The sequence below is a fragment of the Bombus fervidus genome, chromosome 7, assembly GCF_041682495.2.
Source record: "Bombus fervidus isolate BK054 chromosome 7, iyBomFerv1, whole genome shotgun sequence".
In the NCBI taxonomy this organism is placed as follows: Eukaryota; Metazoa; Arthropoda; class Insecta; order Hymenoptera; family Apidae; genus Bombus; species Bombus fervidus.
In genome coordinates, this window is record NC_091523.1 from 8,236,685 (window position 1) to 8,262,242 (window position 25,558).

The 25,558-nt window shown below is 37.0% G+C and overlaps 1 protein-coding gene across 5 annotated transcripts in view; it reads left to right on the forward strand.

Moving 5' to 3' along the window:
• LOC139989011 (uncharacterized) overlaps positions 1-25,558 on the forward strand; it is a 274,444-nt gene that overhangs the window by 128,253 nt on the left and 120,633 nt on the right. For all 5 annotated transcript variants that reach the window (XM_072006859.1, XM_072006858.1, XM_072006860.1 and 2 more), the window contains exon 5: positions 10,143-10,259. In XM_072006859.1, coding sequence (XP_071862960.1) covers positions 10,143-10,259 — 117 coding nt within the window. The remainder of the gene's footprint in view (positions 1-10,142; positions 10,260-25,558) is intronic.

Sequence of the window (25,558 nt, forward strand, 5' to 3'; positions counted from 1 at the left end):
AAAACGACGCAATCGGAATTTCCACCATTTGTCTGATTTCTTTATGTAAGCAATCGACGAGTAGTAAAATTATAACGATAAAGATATTAATTATTATCCTAATAATAGCGAATTTAAATAAAACATGCATTTATACTACTGGAATCCTGAAGATTTCATTTTCAATGAAGTATTAATAGTTTCAATAGATTCCGTCGAAGTCTTCGTTAACTAACTAACTAATAGGTCATCGTCATTAACGATTAATTTGATAGACACGTTTAAAATGTTTCACGAAGGGAAGAAGGGGGAAATGGGAGGAAACTGTGGAAGAGGAGGAAGGAAGGAAGGAAGGATAGAAGGGAAGGGAAGCCATTAGGAGTAATACTTTTGTTTCTGCTAATTCCTAGGTTCAAGCAGAGATGATTTAAGGTCTGCTACAAACATACAATTTTTGATAAATTTTTAAGTGCTAAAACGCTTAAAATTTTAGCCAATTAGGTTACCTACGATTAATAACTCTGCAAATATTATAATAAATATCATACTTGATAGTATTATTTCTTTTCTACACAATTATCCGCGTCATTGAACGATGGCACGATAAATTCCAAAACTTTTATATCTCGGCTTATCTGAAAGTGTCGTACTTGTGTTAGGATGATGTAGCACAATTTTATACTAGGACCGCACGATAACGTTCGCGAGTACCAAAAGTCTTTCTGATGGCTATACTTAAACCATAAAGAAAATTTGTTTCTTAGCGTCATGAAAATTTTCATATCTCTATCATTACAATAATATAAAACTTATCTCAGAAATTAATACAACCCTTGCACATTGACAAAAATCATACATACTTGTATATTCGTGTATACATTCTCCAAAATATTTATAAAAATCAGAACTAACAATTGCTTAGAAAGCCTCAAATCAAATTGAATGCAATCTACAGCCAGTCGCTTCTCCCGAGACGATGGACATTCGAAAGTAAAGAGCAAGCAAAACACAAGAAAACAAAGGCCATCAGGCTCGTCACTAGACCTCTCTAGGGGCACATCGGTCCGTATTTAAATTTACAATCCGCTCTCGGCGCAATTCCATTCGAACACCCCTGATAAATTGATTTGCAGTATAACTTTGGCTTTGACAGGGCACGAGATAACTCTAGCCTTGGTCTCCCGCGCGAAGGAACAGGATGAACGTAAGAAACCTTGGATATCGACGCTTCAGACCACGGGGGAGTGAAATGTAAAATACGAGACGATCGCAGGAACAGAAAAAGGAACACGTAGGGAGAAAGAAGAAGAGATGGCAGGGTAGATAAGCGATTTCCAGTTGACTGACTGACATCGGTTGCTTACCCTTGCCTCGGGCCAACCTTCTCACCGTTCGCTTTGCTTCTCTCAACTCGTTCCTATACGTGCAATAGTACGGACGCTTCTTCCATGTCTCTGCGTTCGCAGACACGCGCAAGAACCGCTGAATGTACAAACGTAGCCTGCATAGTAGAGCTACGATTCCGTTTTCTGCTTGGAGATTCGGCCACGATTAAGCCGCTTCGCGACAAGACGCACCAAATTGCATGGTATTTCGAAGAGGCGGTTCTACTACATTCGTACGATATTCCTCTCTTCCATGCAGCGATCCCCGTCAAATGGAACCATCTCGGTTAGAGAAGATTACGACATTTACCACTGTGAAACTGCAACTTCTTTAAGACCAATTATCTGGTCGTAAGCACCGCTGGTTATCTCGTTATTTCATTTCTCCTCTTGGTATTTTACAGTATTCGGTGAATTAAAGGGTCGGAGCATTTGGAAGGACTTTGAGTAGTTGTGTGTGAGAACAAGTTCGGTTAGGTTCGTGCATTTTATAGCGTGATAGAAGGTATTTACAATTTTGGATCCATTTCAATCGAAAAAGAAACTCATTTTTCACGCTGTCCTCTCTAAGAGATCTGTAAAAAAGTTCCAAGGATATTGTTGTATTTTTTTCATTATCATTTGTGCTTCTATCTTGATCCTAGAGCTGAGGTTTGTACGAGATTTAAAGAAAACAAAGAAATTTTTCTCGTGTCTTTGATTTGTATATTAAAGTTGTATGAAGAATCTATTTTTTAATACATGTTTTTGTAATTATTTCAAGAAACTGTTATGTATCATTGGACTGCTTTGGTTCTTAGTATAAATATCAATACGTAGAATTATAAAAGAAACTTTCACTTGACTTTTAAAGAGATTTTCCATCAGTTTCGAAAATACCGCGGTAGAACATCGATCCTATTTAATTCGAGGTATCGTAGCGTCAATTTTCAACAACACGAAATCCGGATTCGCTATCTCACAGACGTGGAACAGTGTCCATGAGTTGGCTGAATCGTGCTGGCGCCAACGGTGCGATTACAAGGGACTCGCGGGGACAAGAGCTTCCAAATTGCGGCAGAGCGTTTCGCAACTTCGCTTGAAAACACACGACGATATTCTCGAGGGAACCGAGTATGTGAAACATCGCATCCCCAAGAAATCTCCGCTGCCTGATCCAAAACGTGCTACTTTCTCTTACGTGCGACCATCAACACTGGAAAATTTTAATGTTCAATTAATTTAATTTAAACCCACCGCTATGACGAGCACGTAAATTGGACTAATGCTATCAACCAAGTTTCTTTTCTATTCTATACGAGTTTTGCCTGGCATCATAGTGTTTCAACATCTAATTCTCCAAACTAACTAATTTGTGATAGGTGAAGGGAAATAATATTCAGTAATATGAAATTATAAAATTATTTAATATAAATAAATTTAGACGTAAAGAATAGAATATAGGATACAATGGGATACAGAGATAGATACACAGGATACAATGCATTTTACAAATAGTTATTTATTTTCTGATTATGTGAATATACTTGTAGAAAATTCCAAAGGAAAATTCACATATGTATAAGATAGGTCAATACGCTTATAATATTGTAACACGTTTATTATTATCCTTCGATAGTCACCATACTTGGTGTTGATCTCCGTGATTAATCGAACATTGCGATCGCTTGGGTTTTGTTGGAGTTTGCACGTGGTGTGCCGACTAAGTAAAAACTGGAAGACAAGAGATAACAAGTAAACTAACGAAGACGAGATCTAATTAGAGACAGTAAACAGTTATCAACTGAGACAACAAGTATGGACTGTGTGATGATTGACAACTAAGAAGAACAACCAGCAACTACCAAAGACGATTAACAATTCTCTATCTATTTCTAAGAGGCAACCAATTTTGCAGTCACCGTCCTCCAATGGGTTTGTAGCGAGATATACCTCTCGAGCGAGACTGGAGAAGCTAGTCCCTGGTAGACGGCGGTTTTGCAACGAGATGATCCAGTCAGATCAAAGCTCGACATCTCAAAGTACCGAGAATCATTAGGCCCGGTACCGAGCATCTGGACGTCAAAAGGTGCTTTAAAATATGACTTCATAACATTCTTTCAGCAAGGAAATGAACAATGACCGACCTCTAAGAAGACGAATTTTTGCCAATCTGCTAAAGAAATTTGTTGAATAGCGCACTAAAATATATACGATGCTTCGCTGTATCATAAAATCACCGCGTAGCATTCTATGACACTTGGAATTGATACAGAGGAAGAATTTAAGAAAGTAATTCAGAGTCGTTTTTAGTTAAATTCGCATCTTCGTTTATAAACATTTTTTAAAGTTACGATACCTTGTGATAATGTTTTAGCTGTTTTGTGAATGTTAAAATCGATGCTTTAAAACCTTAATATGGTAGAAAAATATTTAATCTTCGAATATATTTGTAATTGATTCAATGTGAAATCACTGAATTAATTTCTCTATTTAATATAATATAGAAGCGCCGATTGCAAATTTATTTTGAATTAACAGTAGTATTTGTATCAACTTTGTTAAGAATAAAAAGATATATCAATGTAGTACGAACAGTTCTTCGTAAATTTCACCGAGGATCCATCTTCCGTGAGCGATTCACCTTTGTTCTTCGAACACGTTACGATATCGATTCGTTGCTCGGAAATTTCATTCCGACGGATCCTCGTTTAATTATCCGCGCCCGATGGTAATCGAAAGCAAGCGAAACAAATATTGCATTCTTTCGAAAACATCGAGGTACAGACAAAACGCAACACACGGTGTCGCATGTACGGGAAATCGAATGGACTTTTCGGCCGCGGGTTAACTTCGTTTGATGGACGACGGTGTACAGAGGGAAACGAGTAACGAAACAAAAGTATACACGCGAAAAAGGTACAGAAATAGAGGAAAAGACTGCACGACCGTACAAATCTGGGAGAATCGCGGGAAATACATAAAAGCATCCAATTTCCTGTGGATACCTCGTCGAATCTGACCAGAACGCCTAGTCTTTTTCTATCTTTCATCGTTGTTACGCTTTTGTTGACGAGAAAGGAGAGAACGAAGCAGAGATCTCCGCTTTTATCGTCGACTCACACGATGCCAAATAATGCTGAAGTGCTGCTGCCAAAGTGAATTACAAGTCATGCGATTCCCGTGTCGCCCGCGAAGAAGAAAGCAGCTAATTTCCGCCTTTCGATTTCCCAGACTATCCCAGCGAATTTATCAATTACGTGTGTCATCCCGTCGGTTGCGATCACGTTTCGTAGTTTCTCGTTTCGCCTTAGATCCGACAGCCACTTTCTGCTGTATCGTCCTTTGTATTTTCTTTTTATCTTCTTAGGTTGTCTTCGTCATTATCCGTGGCAATTTTGATCGTTTGAGAGAGACGCGAGCTATTCCAGTTCGATGATTTTGAAGCTGAGATTTTTGGTTCTAAATGGATTGTAATAACCATCGACGTGGGAAAGTACTGCATTCTTTTCAAAAAAGGCACAAGTGCGGAAAACGTACATAGGAGAACTATATCGTCATCATGATGACATCTAATATTTAAATATTCAAAAATAGATAGAAATTCTTCTATTACAATTTACATGTCACTTTTCCTTTGAATTCACTTCAGATACGAAATGTTTTGCGGTGCGATCTCTTCGCACCAGGGATTCTACGTAGTAATGGAATTTTCAAAAGTTGTTTCGAAAGAAAAGGACAAATAAAAACTGCGGTAAGTCTCGAATCTTCGTAAAGTTTTTAGTTTCCAAAAAGTATTAGTCAACGAAAAAGGTGGTTAATCTGCAAGTCAATTGAAACTCGGTCTCTCGAACGTCCGTCTTTTAAGTATCCCCAGTGTCTTTCCTTCTTCATTATTATTCTCTTACCCGCAAGAATGTTCGACCTTTTTATTTCATCGTGAATGGTTATTCTCGAGTATCGAGGAGGCTGGGACGATGGTAAAAAGAGATGGCGACCGTTCGTTTCTATCGAACAGCTCGCAGCAAACAATATCGAGTCCTTTAAAAGGAAGAGATGAAAAGGCGCGAGATAATGAAGTGGCGTAAGCGAAAAATTTATTCGGTTGACTGTCGTTCCGCTGAAAAATCGCGGATAAAAATGAAATGTAATTATTTCCGTTTTCCAACTCATTCGTGCGAGCATTTTCGTCTTCAATAAAACGGAAGCTTTCTTTCGGGAACCTCTGAAATTCCTATCCCTCCACCATTTTTATTGTGCAGCCCGATAAAACATTTGAAAAGGTCCCTATCCAAAATGGTACGTGAAACGCGCAATTAACGCGCAATTACCAGGCCGTGTAGTCGGCCAGTGCGTAATTGCATTCACTCCCAGTGTAGCCTTTAAAACAGCTTATTTATGAGCCCTCATTTATGGACTCTCATTTTACAACGATTCACGCGTCTATGGTTCCGGTAAATCGATAGACATTAAGCAGCCACCATAAAATTGACGATAGCTTATGATTGGTGTAACAGTTCGTGGAGCAATCGATAAAACACGAATAATGCTTAATAGGTACAATAAAAGTCTTGCTCTTATCTGCTTCTGAATATTGTTCCAATTTTTTTTTGTGTTTTTCAGTTGTGTTATTCGCGCAGAACGAGTAGATAGTTTGCGTGAGTAGCAAGGATTAATCATATCCCAGCTACATTTTTATCGGATAATGGCAACAAAACAGCAAACATTTATGAAACTTTGAATATTTCGACGAAATAACAGTAGTTTTCAACGCGCTCAATACGATTGTTAACGCGATACTTTTTACTAATTAATTAGCCCGCCAATAATTTCCATTCAATCGTCTGGAAATTCGCTTGACATGCGCCGATTCGAAATGAAACCGTCAATCATGGTAATGAAATAATTCAATACTTTTCGCGAGCGTCGAAGATAAATAAATAACGTAGAGTAATTATAAATTACAACGAACGATTTATCAACTCTGAATTGATATCGTCGAATCATAGACGACTTGCTGTAATTTTAGAATATTTTGTTTTAATTTTTATTCTGTATTTTACGGGATAAAAATCATCGGCGTTATTTATTGGATAAAATATGGCAAGCAAGTTAAAATTCAGTAACTTTTATTTCCAATAATTTACATTGCAGCGCTTAATGCACTTAATACTTAATAAGCAGAACAAAGAACATACACGATACAGAATTGATAAAAATTTCGATGTATCAATTAGATTCTTTTAATTCCGTGGAAGCAATAGTAAACAAAGGAGAAACAGAGGTGGAAATCCAACCGAGTTTAATAGACAGTCCCGGGTCGAACCGAGCGCGACCCGCAGCGACATCAATAACGTTAATTAACATATCAACGAGACAATCCCGGAGATGCGTTTCCCGGTGGTAATGCCTTTACTGGGATCATTCCATGTATCTGAGCTGGCTCATTCAAATCTTGATACAACCCCGCTCGTACGTGTACGTGTAGAGTCCCGTTCTATTGTCGCATCAAGGGTCGGATACGTGACCCCATAGTTCACCATTGTATCGGACGTATGGTTTTGAATTAATTGCCACACAGCATCGACAAGCCGCGGATTCGATTCCTCGTTCCTCGACCTGTATCGATGAACGCATTTCCACGATGCCACGCATATTTTCCAACGTTGCTAATCCTCGGCTAGATAAAACTTTTGATCAAAGTTACGAGGCTGCGTGCCAGATAAGCGACTTTTCGTCGGTCGATACCCGGAAACATTATTTCTTTTCCCTTCTGGCTTGGTTTCACATCCACGTAAACAAGTTATAAATAGCGTATTAGATTTTTAGATATTGTTAGATACTTTACACACTTCGAATTTAGGTGTTGACTTTGAGTATTTTGAATATTTTCATTTTACGTTTTTTATTTTAGGTTACTGTAAATATTTTTATTCTCGTCAATAATGGTTACAGTGTGGTTTGATTGAAAATAGAATGGTGTGATAGAGAAGATTATTTGAAATTGAATGATCGTAATGCTAGTGACATTTTATATGGATATTGTGAGAATGGGAATTCTTTACATACGTAGATATCTCTGGTAGAAATATCATTTCTGTTGATATTCAAATAAGGCAAAAAATTACTTGCCCAATATACAGATTGGTTGTGTAGCATATTCAAGAAAAACCAGTCGATTGGAAAGTCAGTAATCACTTGCAACAAGTTTTCGGAAAGATGGAGATTGGAGAGAGAAAGAGAGAGTCAAATAGTTGAAGTTTAGAGAGTTAGGGAGTTCGTTAAAGAATCTCCAGAATTTATGCAAGTTTATAGCGGTGTATCGGAGTTAATAAGTATTAAGTGAAGTTGCCGTTAATCAAGAAACTTTCTCGCACTATGTACACAAACATTCCTACAGTGCCCGCAATTTCTTCTTCTCCCGTTCTTTTCTTCAAACTTGAAAAAACTTTCTATCCTCCGGTTCGCCATTCTTCTTCCCTCTTTAATTTCCTGCTTGGAACTTTGGTTATTTAAAGAAGCCATCCAAGCAGTTCGAACGTCATCTATTTCACCACGCGAAACGTTCGAGAATCCAGTGAAATGCATCCTGCTCAAACACTCGCAACACGATTACATTTCTGAATAATTGCAAAGAAAAATTATGTAAGACGTTCTGCGCAATCATGTAAATGCAGAATCGATTCCCGTTCTTTCTTTGTCGTTTCGTCTCAATGTACCAGCTAACTAACCGATGGCACTGCGGCTGTAAGCCACCTAGTCTTCAAAAGAATTCATTTCCATAATTATCTCAATTCTATTGAGGGTCAGAAGTGTCTGCGGCTGTCATTTGGGGTTTTCTTTCCCGCGATCTTGTCCAGAAACGGAAGCAATTACCAGATTGCGTTTCCTTGTGAATTTCATCTGCAGGTATCACCGCGAATAATTTTTTATGATAAAAATAACACGGCCCAATTAACTCTGCGATAATGTTTTCATTAATTAACAGCAAACTCTGGTAAATAACTCGCACGAAACTGGAACTCCCTTGCCGAGTGCTTTCAACGTCGCGTCGTCGTCTTCAAAGAGTTCTGAACCAGGTTATGTTATTCTTCCTGTTTCTTCGGAGAAATTAGCTTTCCAGATATTTGTAAGATTATACTAAAGGGAATTAAGATTTACTTTTTCGTCAGAACTTTCATAAAATTCGATGGATATTTCTTCCGCGTTTTCCGGAAGCCTTTAAGAAATCTGTAATTACTGATCTTTTAATTACCAATAAATATTCAAAGACGCGGATAACTTTTCCTCAAAAGGTCTCGTTTCGGAAAATATATCAGACAAACTCTCTGCAAGAGATAATCCATATTTATATATTTATTCTAATCATTCACTTTCCTGGAAACTTTTATAAAACCACTGAAATTATTCTTAGGTTCTTAAGTTTACCTTACGAACTCACATCAAGGAAACTGCGTAAATTGTAAATCGTAGCTGCGGAAGACTTTCTATGATCGTGACGGATAATAATCAACGAACCGCGTTAAGAGCTGTTTCCATTTTACAAGGGGAAAAGCGGAATTGCGAATCGAATTGAATCAGTACGATTCCATTTCAGTTTCATGTTACCCATTGCGTAACTGCTCCAATCCACAGACATTTACAATTGCAATCTTCACGAAAGGGAAAACGAATCCTTTGAAGTTGCTCATGATAGAAGTGCAATTCTGAACGACGAATGCAACCGACAGTAGTTGTTTCTTCGTGATACGTGTAAAGTAACTATACTAAGAATATTTTTCTTTGTGGTTTACTTATTGATCGCTGCTGTTAGCTGACTTTGTCTGCAGAAGAAACTAAATTAAGGAAAAATCGTAATGTATCGATGCTTTCGATAATAAGGTTTTTATTCTATTTTATTTTTTATTTTTATATAAATTTATAAAGATATTTCATGTATACGTGTGTCTTAAGAAACAAAATATTCAGTATTCATCGCATTCGTTTATTTATTTTTTTTTAATACACGGATAGTAACGTATAAACGAAAAGATGAAGAAGTTGAGGGACCAATAACGCGTTCATGTCTCGTACAATAACACAGACGATCGTCAATATCATATGCTACAACTAGGATCAATCAGTATCGAGCACCATAGTCGCGCATGATTGGTATCGACTCGTACAAGCTAAGGACTATTACTGTCCATTCTACTGATCTCAAACTTGCCAATACCATGTGGATACATCTCGTGGCTATTAAGTTTCGTGATTCGACACTTGTCTACCAAAATCTATGACACGGACATTTAAACTTCCCTCGAAAAACGATCCACTTCTCCGCGCGATACCTTTCAATTGCAAATCGACTATTTCATAGCGTATGTGAGACAGCTTTCCAGTAACAAATTTCATTTCTACACTCTGTAACTTAATTAAAAACGACGTGTACATTTCACACTATCACGACGAGGAGAAATATCAAGTCAGACTTGTCAATATCAAAATTAATCGAGAAGCTTTCTGAAAGGTGGGCTTATAGATTTATTTGTATTCATCTTATAAATATAAAGAAGCCAATGTTCTTTAGGAGTCATGATAATTATTATTTAAACTCATCTAATATTAACTAATAAGAACTAAACTTATTACTAATAAGAACTAAAACTTCCAATTCAATTGACTCTATTCACGATTCTGTCGTATCAATTCTTTTACAGAATGTTTCTCGGTTGGTCTGAACGTCGAGATAAAATGGAATTTAATCAGAATAGAATAAGAATAACAGTTACTTACTTACGAATCGTCTTTTCGTTACAGGTGCGAGGGTGGTTGGCTTCAACTCGAAGGTGGTGGTCGGGTTTGCGGCCCCAATGAACGTTTCGATCGACCTGTTGTGCTATTCTCCGATAGATCAGTTCCCATCCTTCATATGCAGTGAGTACATGATACAAATTATATATTCATTACATATATCGAGTTACTGTTTCACTCGCATGTTTATTTTAATCGGATCTCTTTCGTTTTGCTTGCCCTTCAGTGCAGTTCGATATATCGAATCGGTGAAGGTGAAACTGGATTCCTATATGTTAAAATTAACACATTAACGAAAAATCTGTTTTTAATTAAGTTTTTAATTAAGCATATTTTGCTTTATGTAATTTATTCAACATCGACAATATGTGTTGTTTTTCCGGATTTTAGAATATGAACATTTACACAAACCTTTATTACATCTTGTTTGCGATATATTATTAACGAATTCATTAATTTCGTAATTATATATTATCAAAGTATGCAGGATATCGTATGATTAAAAACGAAAGAAAACAATGGAAGTATTATTTATAGTGAAACAGGAATTTCTTTCTAGAAAAGTTAATGGGAATACAGTATAAGAAACTGAAGTGGATAGGTGGTTGCAATCACGACACGATTTGCGTTACTTACAAACCCCCCCCCCTCCCCCCAAGTGTAATGGAAAAGTGCAATCGGAATGAATTGCTGCTTTACAAAATCGATTTAACATCGTTGTGCGAATTACCGTGGACGCGAAGACCGACAACGATACAACGAAAGAGATAGAATTCTGGCTCCATTACGAAATAGGAACACGTTCTTGGCTAAGTGCTTCTTATTACTCCTACTCGAACATCGTTTCACTTAGCCGAACGAACAACGAAAGTGTTCGCGTATCGAATTTTACCCTTACACACTTTCGGCTTTTAACCGCAACGAAAAGCAAATTTTCTTATACATAGAAATGTATTTCTTAATTTTAATGAGAAATTTTGTATACAATACATGTTTCAATATACAGTTGTTTCAACGTAGCCAAAAGAAATTGTCTCTGTACGAAGGGAATTAAAGAAAGAAGAGAGGTATTCGTTGAATATACTTCTCGATGAAAGGAGGCCCTCTAGTAATTAATTGGGTCTTTTTCCCTTTGTCCACCATTCACGCGACGTTATCCGGCGTTTTTACGTGCCTTCATTTAAATGCAAATTAATTTGCTTTCTCAACGAAACGAAACGGCTTTCCCATCGTCGACTGTTTCCAGGCCGCGATTACTTTTCGTTAGGAAGATCGTGTCGGGCGTTAAACTTCCTCCTAGATCGTCGTTAATTGCGTCCTCGTAACGCGATTAATACTCCAGATCAGCCGGACCACCTTGCATCCTTCGTTTCAGCTAAAAGTCGTTAAGAATGGATAATATTTAATTGACAGTGTAAGCTATTTCTGGTGTGACTTAATTAATTAAGGTAGCAGACGAAGACAAAAGTAGAAACTCTTAAGAGCTTGCGAATTTTTGTCAGACGTTTCCGCCGTGATGTTTCGTTATTTGATACATTCTTTTTTAAATACATCCTTTGGACTTAAATTATATTTAGACATAATTTGAAGAGTACAGTCAAATATAATGGCTTAGGTAATAACGAAATAATTAATCGGAACTTTACTCTTCTAAAAGATTCGTCCAGAAAAGTACACAATGTTTATTATTCAACCTGTTATTACAAATAATCTAATTTCAAATATTCCGTGATTTAACTTACTCATAAATAGTTCGTCTTCATAATTTAGTGTATTTTTCTACAACAATAACGAAGATGCAAATTTGATCAAACAATGTCAATGATGCTCCTCTTGGATTTTCCTAGGGAAAGAAATTTCGGAATTTGAATAATTGATTGACAAATTAGATCATAGAAGAAAAGTCGCAGAAATGCAAAAAAGTAAACTAACTATATCGAGACCAATATGCGTCAACGAACGTGCTCCTTAATTGACGAAAAAGCAGAAATCGCAAGAGATCCCGCCATATCTCTGGAAGACGCTTTTCCTTGCGGTGAGCTTATTAAATATTTATGGCAGAATCACCATCTGCGATGTATACGCGTTCGTCGAACGTTGTCGTATACATAAAGTATCAGCATTTTCACTACGCATCTTATATACGCTATGTCTTGTTCAAAGATGCCTCGTGATTCTTTCGCCACGGTCAAAGGACCTTCGACGATTTTCATAGTTCCTGAAGAACGCTTTTCTATCGTTCAACTTTCGTTTAGTTATTGTTTAAACGAGATTCCAGAAATTCTGTAGATTGTTCTTTCGTAACTTCGTTAATTGGAATCACGCTAACACTGTTATGAAATTTTCTTCTTGTGCAAAATTAGATCTTACTCCTTAAATGTGTGTTTTTCACTAGTGTTCTACTGAGAAATCAATTTATCTTGTTATGAATATTTATACTACTGCTGTTGTAGTAAGTTCTTGCTTCTGATAATATCAGGTTAGAACTTTAGAAGCAATTCTTTTAGAACATTGACAGATCATGCAGTTTCTCAAGTACGTTCAATAATGGTATGAATTTCATTAATGGTCGAAGACAGTTCCATGAAATGAGAAAGCTGTAACAAAAGAACAGATCCATTATCTTAATGATCCAATGAATAATTTTTATACGAATGTTCATTAGCTTAATACACAGGCTGTTCGTGTGATTATTAGTCAGCTTGTTTGTCATAAATGTATATCTAGGAAAAAGATAGAAACAGAAAAAGTTTTACCATTTGTCTACCCGACACAATAGCACTTGTTTATCCCATATTCCATATTCGCAACATTCGCAAAAAAAAAAAAAGAAAATGAAGGTAAAATTTTTTATTCGCAATATTTAACAAAAAATAACGAAACTGTTCTCTCATATTTTTAATGGAACGTGTACTTTTGTATCAGTAAAAACGACTGTAAATATAAATTTAATCATAACAACAGTGTTGATTGAGGGCCAGAAATGAAAAAGGTAATATGAATATTTTGTATTATTTCATTTTCACCTTAAACCATGGAGAGCTAGTGATTTCTATTGTCAATTTCAAAGTCGATGAGGATCACGACATTGATTTCGATTGCTCATTTTCATCTTCACCGCGGATTCGTGGTCATCCGTCGTGTCACAGTCACCGCGTTTCCGGTCTAATCGCGAGGATTGGCAATTTTACAGGCAAACTAACAATCCGCGGAGCGATTCCGCCGTAACGCGTTCTCAAAATAAATAAATCGACTTGATTGCGCGTATAATCGATCTCGGTTTTGCGGTCGCTCGACATTCATGGAACGGTTCATCAATTTCATAAATTGTCGCGTGATCAGCCGGCGGGATCTGCAATAATCGAACTAGCTGTGGAACAAGTTTGTTTCCGTCGACCGTATTGCGGTGATATTAATTGGAAAGTAGAGAATCAGCTGATTAACTCTTTAGTTTGCCAACCATAATTATTTCGCGTAGATTAATCCTCGTATACACGGATTCAAAATAGCGGAAATAGCATTTTCCTTTTAATCGAGAACTATAGTAATTGAAGCTTTAGATATAGTACATTGAAATTCTAAAATATAAAACAAATTTCTTTTTCTAAATCTGCGACAGTTAAAAATCAACGTTTTAGAAATGATGTATCGAAATTTTAGGCTTTCGGAATATTAAATCGTACAATTTTACTGTTAAGCGCCAACTCTAATAATGAAAATTGGAAGATTTAGAAATGTCTGTTGAGAATTTTGGATCTTAATAGCCGAAATAATGGTATAGGAACATTAAATTTACACTTAGAATGTATATTAGAATAGTTATATATTTATTTGATAAACGATTTCAAAGATATTCATCGATACACACGCGTCTTAGCACTTTCTTCCATACTAGACTGAACAGTTTACATTCCTTCGTTTTCGAGACGTCGCACACACACATACCTCCACATACTAATATTCACATACATGTATCACTACTACGCAGCTAATCTGGTCCAGCAGATAAAATTATACATATCTCAGTAATGTGTAAACGTTCCAGAACTTTAATTCGTTCTACACTTTACCATTTTCTTTTGAGCGTAATCTGCAGCATTTGAAATTAAAAGTTTCATAAGCTATACGTGATGAGATTCTAGAACATCAGAATTTCTAATTATGACTTCTACAATTTCAGGAACATATATTCTAAATAAGGAATACGTACATAATTAACGATTACGATCGCAGTGAATGTTAATCAAGTACAATCTCCTCTATGTAAAATCAGAATTGGTTTTTGCAACGCGCGCCAGGGCTGTGAGCTTTGTTCTCGACTCAGCGTTATTATTTAAGCGGTTGAAGCGACTGTAATAAAGAGCAGCTGTTGTCGAAATAAAGTGTTTCGCGGGAAAGAGACGAATCTAGCGCGTTTACGAGACTCGGTGAACGTCGTGTGAATTTCGCTTACAGGATGCTCGAGGTTCTGACAGAGGAAAAAGAAAGGGGGTGAATCGCTTTTGACCCCAAAATGTCTTCTATGCTATTACCAGCCACTTTCATGGGAGCGATTCGCCGATGGTGTTCAGCGACTGGTCTGCTCGATGAAATTTATATAAGTTACGAAAGTCGAGTGTAATGTGGTAAACTGGCGGCGCGCGACTGGCATAAATGTGCCACGGCATGATTTATGGCATCTAACTTCCGCACCTTAACTTCTACGATCTTGCTGTCTTTCTGCAAAATCGCGGAAGAAGGTATCGGCGACGGTCTTTAATTTACTAGCCAACCATTCGACTGGTTCCAGAAACTTTCCCGAAAACTGAAAGTCGTGACCCTAAAGTATCAGTGGATTATCCTGAAAGTTTCAGCGACTTTATTGAAATTATATTCTTGATTAAAACAAGCAACCGTCAGTGTGTTTGTACGTGACACTTTGGTCAACTTTGTACGTAAGTTATACTAGGTTAATTGAAGGCCGCTAGATATTGTTTTAAGGTTATTTCAAAGTCAACACAAGTCGTTTCGAAGTTGTTTTATGATCATTCCAAGGTCATCTTGAACCTATTTCATGGCCACTTGAAAATTATATATAGTTTAATATAAAAGTCTTTTGACGTTATTATAAAGTTTGTCAAGGTTTTCTTACGATGGTTTTAAGATTATTTAAAACTAATTCGAAAGTTATTTGAACGTTAATTCAAGTTCGCCTCTAGATAATTTCAAAATGCTTGTGAGTTTAATTAGTTGATACGAATCGCATAAAAACTCTCATAAAGACAGTAATGATTGTTTCAAAGAAGAAATATTTCTCGATATACGAATTACCTGGAGTATACTTTAGCGTTTGACAAAGCGAAGAACATACGACACCGGGGATACAGTTTTGGTAATTCCATCGATCGATTCCTAGTAAAAAGAATGTCGAATCTTACGATAGTTTTAACAAGACTAGGCGATATAAACGAGTGAATATTATCGAGAAATGAATTCCTGCACAAAGCCAAAATTATCGATTGAAATCCAATGGAACGTCATAATTGCACGAGTTTCAAAAGTAATAGGAGCATTAATGGGTCGATTAGCAATGCGAATTTACTCGGGAACTGCAAATTGCACGATTTAACGAGCATCTCCGTAATTTGCCTGTCGCGATTTAAAATTCAAAAGGCACGCTCACGTTCGATATTGTACATATGCATTACTCTCCGTTCTTTCATCAAAGGCATACGACTCCCATACGTGATGTTATAATAAAAAAAATTCCAGCCGCTCGTTTCCATAAACGTTCCGAAGGCCTGTTAGTTTCCTGTGCGGTTTCGTTCAGTCGAAACGAATTATTCCTCTCGTAACGTGTTCGCTGTGGCTCTTTCGAAAACTGATGTTTTTTTAAATTCAGCATGCATAATGCAGCTAAAACGTATAAATTTATTAAAGAAATCTTGCAATTGGAGTTAGCGAAATGGAGAAAGTTCAAAGACGCCAAAGATAATAACATTTTTCTTCCCTGCCAGTAGTTAACGTATCGTGTCGCATGTTTCGATACACATGATTTTTGATAAAATTGCCGCCCGAAATTTCAACGTCCCTTGCCAATTTTTGCACCGCACGTTTGATAGAAACTTTTTCAAGATTAAAAAATATTAACATTTATATAGTTTTCATCTTGGAAAAACTCGGAAGATCTAAAATTCTCTAAATGACGTATATAATTCTAAGATAATTCTAAGATCAGTGGTTTAAAAACTTTGAAAATGCCAGTTAAAAGATAGCAATAGTTTCTTGAATTCGTTGTGAAATTTCGTAACTTGTAAAATCTAAAATGTACCTGCTGATTACGTAACCAAAAAGCCGGAACATACCGTTCGTTATCAGCGAAGTTAGTTTGATTCGATTTTCCAAGAGCGTTCTACATACGACGAGAAAAAAGTTAAGTGGATGTTGAAGGGGAGCGAGAGAGGGAGCGTTGGCAGGCACGAAAGCGGAATTCCATGAAACGAAATCGTTGTCTACGAGTAAGTTTATGTCGAACGGTTATAGAGTTAAGGAACAATAAACTAAGCGTAGCGAACACGAATTTCCAGTTTGGATTTCGAACGTTTCTAATTTATATCGTAATTCGTCTCAAATACCATTGTTTCAATTCCACTGCATTTCCATTATCATAAAAGCGATTTCAAATATTTGTATCGAGGCATCTATCGATTTCTGCGTAAATAGAGGAACAAGCCAATCGGATAATCGATATTAATAACGATTCGACTCGACACATACAGATTGGAAAGTATATCGAGGAAAGAAATAAATTTCCAATTTGAACTGATTGAGTTTTTCCTGGATCGCGAATACCGATGCTTCCGGTTTTCGGTTCGTTTCACGTTGCTACGTGGACTCGTTTAACTTCCGCGAACTTCAATGCCCGCAATAAGATCGATATCTCGACAAAAGATGTTATCTCGACATTAGACGAATCAAAAGATGACGAGGGAAGAAAAGAGATATATAGGAGGCTTCCCACCATTCAAGTCCACCGTCGCTTCAGCATCAACTTCCCTCCCGGTGGATGAAACTTGCACGCCCGTAAAAAGCGTTCTCGTGAAAAAACGACGTACGTATCGGGTTTACTGGGGAACGACGTCGAGGATTCTATGCGATTGTGCCCACAAAGAGGAATTCGAGAAACGCGGGTAGTTGTGAGTGGCTAGATCAATGGGAATAGGTTTGCATTTGTACTTTATCCGTATCGGTAAGAACTTTCAAGAGAGAGTAACGATAGGTGTTTAGAAAAAGTAATGACAGTCTTGAAAAATGAATTAACTTATTATTCATTGAAATGTAATCGTTGAAGCAAGAAATTGTAACAATTTTAATTGAAGCGATGCGATGAAAATAAATACGTACGACATTTTTATAAAATTTCGGCATTGATTTTTGTAATTGTAGAGAGAAAATATCTGACACATCTCAGCCTGATGCGTTTAATAATTCCATTGTTAAATAAATTGAATCTCTATCTATTATCCCCACTAAATATAATAAAACAGCATTTTTAATCATACTGGCGACTTTATTTATCGGATTTCACATAAATTAAACTTACCACGGTATTTTTATAAAAGCGCCTAACACAGAAATTGGCTGCAAACATCACCTGCGATATTCATCCAAAATAACCATATTTCACGATCCTTCTTTCGTTCATTAAGCGACGCTTTATTAAAATATCGTCATTCGTTAAAAGCTCGTGGTAATTTTGCAAGGAAGTAAACCAAGACGAGGATGGCTTAAGGATAAATGAAGCTACGAGAGTAGCCAAAAGGAGCAAGGAGTTACGTTAAAAATCCTAAAAAGAGGAGAGAGGGAGAGAGAGAAAGACCCACGTTTCGTAGAGAAAATGCGGCAAGCTCGAAGTAACGAAACCGTATCTCGTTTCGGTGGAAAATGAAACTCGAGCACGAAAGAACTAGTGGCGAAACAGAAGGAAAGAGGTGGGAAAGAAAAAGCTGGTTGGAGATTCCTGTCGAATTGTGATGTCGGTTTTGCGCGTGAAAACCACTTCCGCTGCTTTTCGACCTCCCTTTTTTCGAGAGGTGCGCTGATTGGATGGATGCGGGTTGGTGCCACGTCTGCATCTTTTCGATTCGCGAATCGGCGAATTTGTCGCGCAACGAAATTGCCGGACCGACGACAACCGGCGGAACGACCGAACCAAAGAAACGAACCGGAATTCAATCCATTATGTTCCATCGTCGCGTCTCGATCCAATACGAGAACATACTTGCACCGAACTTGCTTCCGACCCTCCAACTGAATGACGGCGCGACTCGAAAGTCTTTCCAACTATCTTCAGTGCTTTTAATTGGAATGACGGTGCACGCCTAGCTTTTCGGATATTTTATTGGATAAACGAGTTTTTGCAGAAATACAATTTACGCAGCAGCATCCTAATGTATCTTGATAAACTGCTATATTTTGCAAAAGAAGCACAATTCGAAAAATATACTTTGCCCTTGAATGCCATTGTTAAAACACTTTTATAATAATTAGGTCCAAGTTTATTAAAGTATTTTCTATGTCTACAGAAATTGCATATTATGAAAATGAAATTTATAGAACCTGATGAAAAGACACTTCGTCGGAAAATAAGAATCTGTAGAAATACTTGCTGTAGCCACTGTAGGACTAGACCACTACGAGAATACAATTTTTACTTTCTGTAACTTTTCTCAATTTTATACGAATTTTTTCAAATGTCGTAAAGAGAGAAAATCTCCAAGGAACTAGCGCACGAACGTTGATGCACTTTTAAAGAGAAAACGATGCATCCTTCCGAAGAGTGCTATCAAGAAGGAAAAGAGTCAAACTATCCAATCTACCCTAATCACTATTTCATTGCACCCGATCTGACACTAAGCGTATCTCTGTAACAAAACCGCGCTCGTTCGATCCACTTCGTACGCATGCTCCAGTCATCTTCCTAGTTTCAAACCCTGTAAGCTCAACGCTAACCAGAAAAGATCTACCATTCGCCGTTTCGATAAGGGGATTCCAACTTTCCTAACTCCGTTCTGTTCGCCTAACATCCAATCGCTTGGAACGTGGAAGTCAGCCGTGTCATCTCACCCTTCGTATCTTGAAATCGTCTTAGGCCCTGTGCAGACGAATATCTTTGCAATTTCACGGATATTCAGGGATTTATATTTCCAATGGCTTGGTATATACGAGCATACGATCCTGTTATGGGAACTTATAAAAATTACAAATCGCACAGTTAACAGCAATTAACATTAGACCAGATTTACGAAAACGATTATTTTGCTGCTTTTAAGTTCAACAATTTTAATGCGCGTTCTTAGTTATATCGTCTACTGTCATTTATTGCTTGGAAAGCTCCCAATTTTCAAGTATTAACGAACATTTGAGATTTCTTTTAAATTAAAATTCATGTAAACATTCTTCTACGTATCTAACTGACCAATTGCGAGAAGAGTCCAATCCATCCTAATTACTATTTCATTGTTTCTCGATAGAAATTAATGTATCATAAAAAGAAGTAACTACCAATAATTATCCAATTATACAAAATCCTAAAGAATTAAGAATTGAATAGTTAACAAAACGATTTTCACTCATCTATCGTTGGATGTATCACAAGACGAATAAAGTTAAGAGAACAGATCTCAATCTGCCTTAATCGTGACAGAGAAATTAGGTTTCCTGTTGTCTGATTAATCACGCTTCTATCCTATTTCAATGGCGATCCGGATAAAGACGAGCACGATGAAACGAGAAAGAAAGCGAATCGAGCGATCTGTCTGGTACTCGAAGACGCGTCTCTTCTTTCAGCAGATAGAAAGATATAGGTAGAATACATTTTTCGAGATAATTTCCTGTCAGAAGACCCGTGGGAAGGACGTGCTCATCGGCCAGTCTGGAATAAGGTCGAAATACGATGATAGCAGAATCGAGGGCGATCTAGAGTTCAAGTCGACTCACGAGGAGAGCTTTCTTAGCGAATAGAATGCTCTGCAGGCTCGCGATTTATTCGACGCCACCTGACGAATATTTTATTAACCAATTAGAACGATTTATGAACGGATGGAGAGAGATTCCAGGACGATAAGATTTTGCCAAATTCCGGCTGGAAATTTACTGGATTACGAGGAAACGGGGTCTGGATAATTCGGATAGAATTTTGTAATTTCATAATAAGGGTGAAATATTCTTCTAATTCGACGGTTGAATGGCGCAGTTACTTATATTAAGAGGTTTGAAGCGCATGGATCGAATCACAATTTCGAGATATAAAAATCGAGGAATTTCTACCGAAAATATATCTATACAATTGAGGATGAAAGGATGTTTCACCTTTTACATACAATATCTAATAAGGTTCGATTTTGTATGAACAGAATTCGCCACATTTGATGTATTCTTAGTAACAAAAGTGTTTTCAATGATTCTTTGCTACCAATTTATAAATCTAAAAATTCATATTCATCGTTTAATGTTCAATTCAAAGGGTTTTACTTAACTGTGAAAAAAGACTTACAGTTGACTATAGCTTCTTGCAATTATGTATTTGAAAGCTAGAAACAAATAATAATTATACGTGAATTAATTAATAGAATAATAGTACATTAATGAATTACATTAAAATAACAATCGATAGATAAAACAAGAGATATTTAATAGATTGTATTTATACAGTGTCGAAGGGGCTTAACTTCTCAGAACTTTAATCGTGAGAAGATTACACCCCATAAACCTGCTGGAAACACTTGAATCGATTATTTTATAAAACTGTAATTTTCCAAGGAACTATCCCACTCTCTGTGTATCGTCCTTCGGAACCTGAAAGGAGTTGAAGCAGCCTCGGATCAACTTCGTACAAGCTCGTCCGAGAGACTAAGATAAACGCCGGTCCTGGAACTTTTAATGAGCGCGTAACAAAGTTATATACAAGGAATAAAGAGTTGGCAGAAAATCGTGAAGAGTTCGCGATTAAGATCTCGCTCTGTTTGCGTGAACTTTTATCTCCATCGATGCAACTATTACGTGCGTGCACGGGCTGGCCTGGTTCGAACGCTCGACTATCATTTTATAGCTACATCGAGTTCGAATCAAAAGCTCTTTTCTCATCTTCGATACCGCGAATCACTTAATTCCACATAGCAGGAATTTTTCATTTTTTTCTGCTACATACACTCTGATGCCATACATGTAGATGGAAGATTATATGTAAATTTAATTTAGGAACGAGGACAAGTATATGAATATATATATATATGTTCTTTCTAAAATCGAAAGGTTTAAGATATACAGTGGCACATTCATAGAACATATTATGACGACAAGTAGTAACATAGATCAGTTTCTTTTTCATAAAAGTTTGTGTAAATTTGTAAAAAAAAGCGGTTCTTTATTTAACACGCTCGTGAAATATATAAAGCAGAGATTCATATTTTACAGCAACTTCAATACAAGAAATTAAAACATTTATATCTTAAACTTGGAAGTTGTATTTTACAACGAAATTGAAAGAAATGAATTTATCTAGAGACTTAAACAAAAATCTGGCGTGTGCACGTTACTTTTGTTAACCACTTTGTAATTCTTAAATGGAGCATAGACATAATTCTTGTTTTCTAAATAAATGGAGGAAACAGAGACTGAAGACGGGAGAAAAACCCTAAAGGGGAGTGCTTAATTTCTCCAGAGCTTCTAAAAATAATTTATAGAAACCTAAACCTTGCGCAATAAAAGGAAAGAGAAATATCTTTAAAAACAAAGAGCCAAGGCAGAGTTCCCGTTCCATGTGATAATTTGCCCCCGTTTCTTCCGCTTGAACACTCGAATCCAGGGTGTTACCATATAAACGACGCGGCGTATAAATAACCGAGTCGACCAATTTCTCAAGCCGCAATCCTTCTAATGCTCGGTTTCGTTGCGCTCGAAAGTGGCTGCATTAGGAAAGCGAGAAACGATGTAGCGTAACACTTCATTGCGAAAATTACGTGATGCCATTCCCTACCGTACCTGCTCTTACTATTCGCGCTAAAACGAAGAAGGAAAGAAAGATATGCACCTACTACCTGTACAAACGTATACATATATTTATATACGTGTGCAACGTGTAACTTCTGTTGAACTGAGATATTTCCGTTATATTTAGAATCATGGAATGTTGTATAGATACGAACATATAATATATAAATATATATATTTATATATGAATAAGAAGTTTCTGCAAGTTACTAAAATTTTCACATTCCTAAAAAGATTACTACTTCTTATTATTTAGTAGTAATCTTTTGAAGAATGTGGAAATGTTAGTAACTTGCAGAAACTTCTTAGTCATCATCGTTTTATTAAATAGTATTCTATACGCTTTTTAATTCTAATGGAAGACTAATTTCAGAGATGTTCAGATTTTAATGATCCATAGTAGACCATTTGTTAATTGTAATGCATATTGCAATCTGTAATGACTCTTTTTGATAGTTTTTGATGCACAGACACCGTGCGTTAATTACTGTATTATACAATAAAAATTTTGGAAGTTGAAATAGCTAAAAAACCAGATCAGAGTAAAACAGTAAAAGCAGAGTTTCATTTTAAAAAAAAGTACAATTACACTTTGTCTGTTTGTAACGTCAATCTGTCATAATTACTGTTGGTATTTTTTGATATGTAGAGATCGTTAGTTATTGTACTATACAATAAAAATTTTGGAATTTGAGATAACTAAAAGACTAAATCAGAGTAAAACAGTAAAAGCAGAGTTTCATTAAAAAAAAAAAAGTACAATTACATTTTGTCTGTTTGTAACGTCAATCTGTCATAATTGCTCTTGGTATTTTTTGATATGCAGAGATCGTTAGTTATTGTACTATACAATAAAAATTTCGGAATTTGAGATAACTAAAAGACTAGATCAGAGTAAAACAGTAAAAACAGAGTTTCAGTTTAAAAAAGAGTACAATTACACTTTGTCTGTTTGTAATGTCGATCCATCATAATTCCTCTTGGTATTTTTTGACACGTAGAGACTGTTAGTTACTGTACTATACAATAAAAATTTCGGAGTTTGAGATAACTAAAGGTCTAGATGAGAGTAAAACAGTAAAAGCAGAGTTTTAATTTAAAAAGGAGTACAATTACGATTTACAAATACGTCAATACATAAAATGCATAAAACTATGCAGTAATTCGTACCATTTAATTTTATCTGAAACTTTCTCCTACATCTAACGGTCTTGAGAATACACCTTTTCTCAATTGCACGGCACATCATGTACAAGCTTCTGCACACGACAGTTAGAGGAGAAGGCGAGAAAAGATGGTGCGAAGAAAGATAGAAAAGCGAGTAGGGAGAGAGAAGAGGGCATCAAGTGGATCTAGAGTGTGCAAATTACGGGACTATGGCGCTAATGTTAACTACACGTTTTAGTAGCCTTGTTACCAGACCATCCTGATGCAGTCGCGTTCGTTGAGAGAACAGGACGTCGTTAATCGTGCTACTTTTAGATACCATTGTGCCATGTTCTGTGTTTCTTTCGCGCGTTCTCCAGCCTTTGAACGTTACAGCGTTCTCGGTGAAATGACAATTTTAACAAAAAGGAGAATAGGGAAGACGACAAAAAATAAATTAGATAAAAATATACGCGACTAACTGGCAGCAGCAAGGTGCTCGTATATCAAGACTGCAACATTATTTTAATTAAAAAGTTTCTTATTTGAACATATCAGCTATGGACATTCAACGTCATTTTCGTTACAGCTATTCTTCATTGTAATTTATTTTAGTTTTTACGCAGATTGTAGTGTTTGAAGAGAGCGAGAGACAGAGACAAAGAGAGAGAGAGAGAGAGAGAGAGAGAGAGAGAGAGAGAGAGAGGGTTGGGCTTTAAGCGGTGATAAATTGAATGGCGGAAGTCAGATGGGACAGAGAGCCGGAAAGAGGGTCGAGACGAATGTGCGACGCGCAAATTACGTGGCTCTGTCACCGATGTTAACGACAGACGTTAGCGGCGTCATTACAGGGTCACTTCGATGCGCCAGCTTTCGCCGGAGGAAACGGAGCGTCGTTAATCGCGCTACGCTTTCTCTTCAACCCCTCTCGCCTCTCTTTCTGTCTCACGTTAGCTCGTTCATTTTCTTTTTTTTTTTTCTTCTACTTTCTCTAGATTTACCGTTATACCCTTGAAAATAGCTCTCTTGCAACGCTATTGCGCGGCTCTTTGAGTATCACCGCTCTTCCATAGTATTTTACGATCTAGTCATATATGTTATTAAAATTACTTTAAGAGTACTTTCCAGATCGTATTAGAATTTTCATGCACGTCTACATCGAATAAAATTCTTGTACAAAAGCCATGGTGATATGTGAGAATATCGTTCGACATAAAAAGGGTGTCTCCATTTAATCTCAAATATGGAATTTATTACGTGAACACCCTTCAGTTGCTTCAAAATCGAATATGATTAAGGTCTTCTTACACGATTGAAGCGACATCATTTGAGAAAGTTTGCGAGGCACAAGTTATGAAACTAATAATAAATTTAATTATTACGTACTTTGTATTCGTATCCAACAAGTTAAGATATTTTCTCTTGTATGACGGTAACAAGTTTGCTAATGAAATAAGCAAAGTTGTACAATTAAATTTTACAAATTACTAATCATCCTGTGTTTGCTCTGAATCTCTAAAATTATAAATTAAAAATCTACGACATTGTAACTTATCACTTAACAAATATTCTCAATTACTTAAATTACCATACCAGGGGGTGTAGATTCGTATTAGGTTTCTACCCTGTCACGGTACCGAAACGTTAAGAACATTCGCGGATTTGTCACGACGATAATCCTCTCCCTGGATTCGAGGATGAATCAAGCCGGATCGTCCCGTAGCCGAATGCAAATCGGTAGAAATTCCCGGTCGGAGATAAGGGATGAAGTGGCCGCACGGCTAACGATCGTGACTGGCTGTCGCGTGCTCGAGGAAGTGTTAAAACGTTCGATCGTAAGGCTCGTGTTTCCAGAAACTCTGGTGAAATTTCAAGGATCGTAACCGGCGACCCGTGAACGTGAACGGGGTGAAAATTGTGAGCCGAACCAAGCCGAAACTGGCGGCGGCGGTAGCGGTGGCGACGAGGAGGACAAAGTTGGAATTTCCCGGGCGAGCGTTAACGAAGTTAACGAACACGAATTGAAACGACGAAAGCGGAGACAGAGGGTGAACGACGGTTGGAGGAAAAAAAGGAGCCCCTTGGAAAAACGGACGGCGGAAGGCCAGTGGCGGTGTCCGCGTTTTAGTAACCGAGTTGCTTCGAAATCCCGATAGGACACGGCCAATATTAAGTTCACCGATCGAGTCAGCGCTGCCTCTTTTGATCCCCTTATCCAAAACTAATTTTCCTTGAACACAGTGACC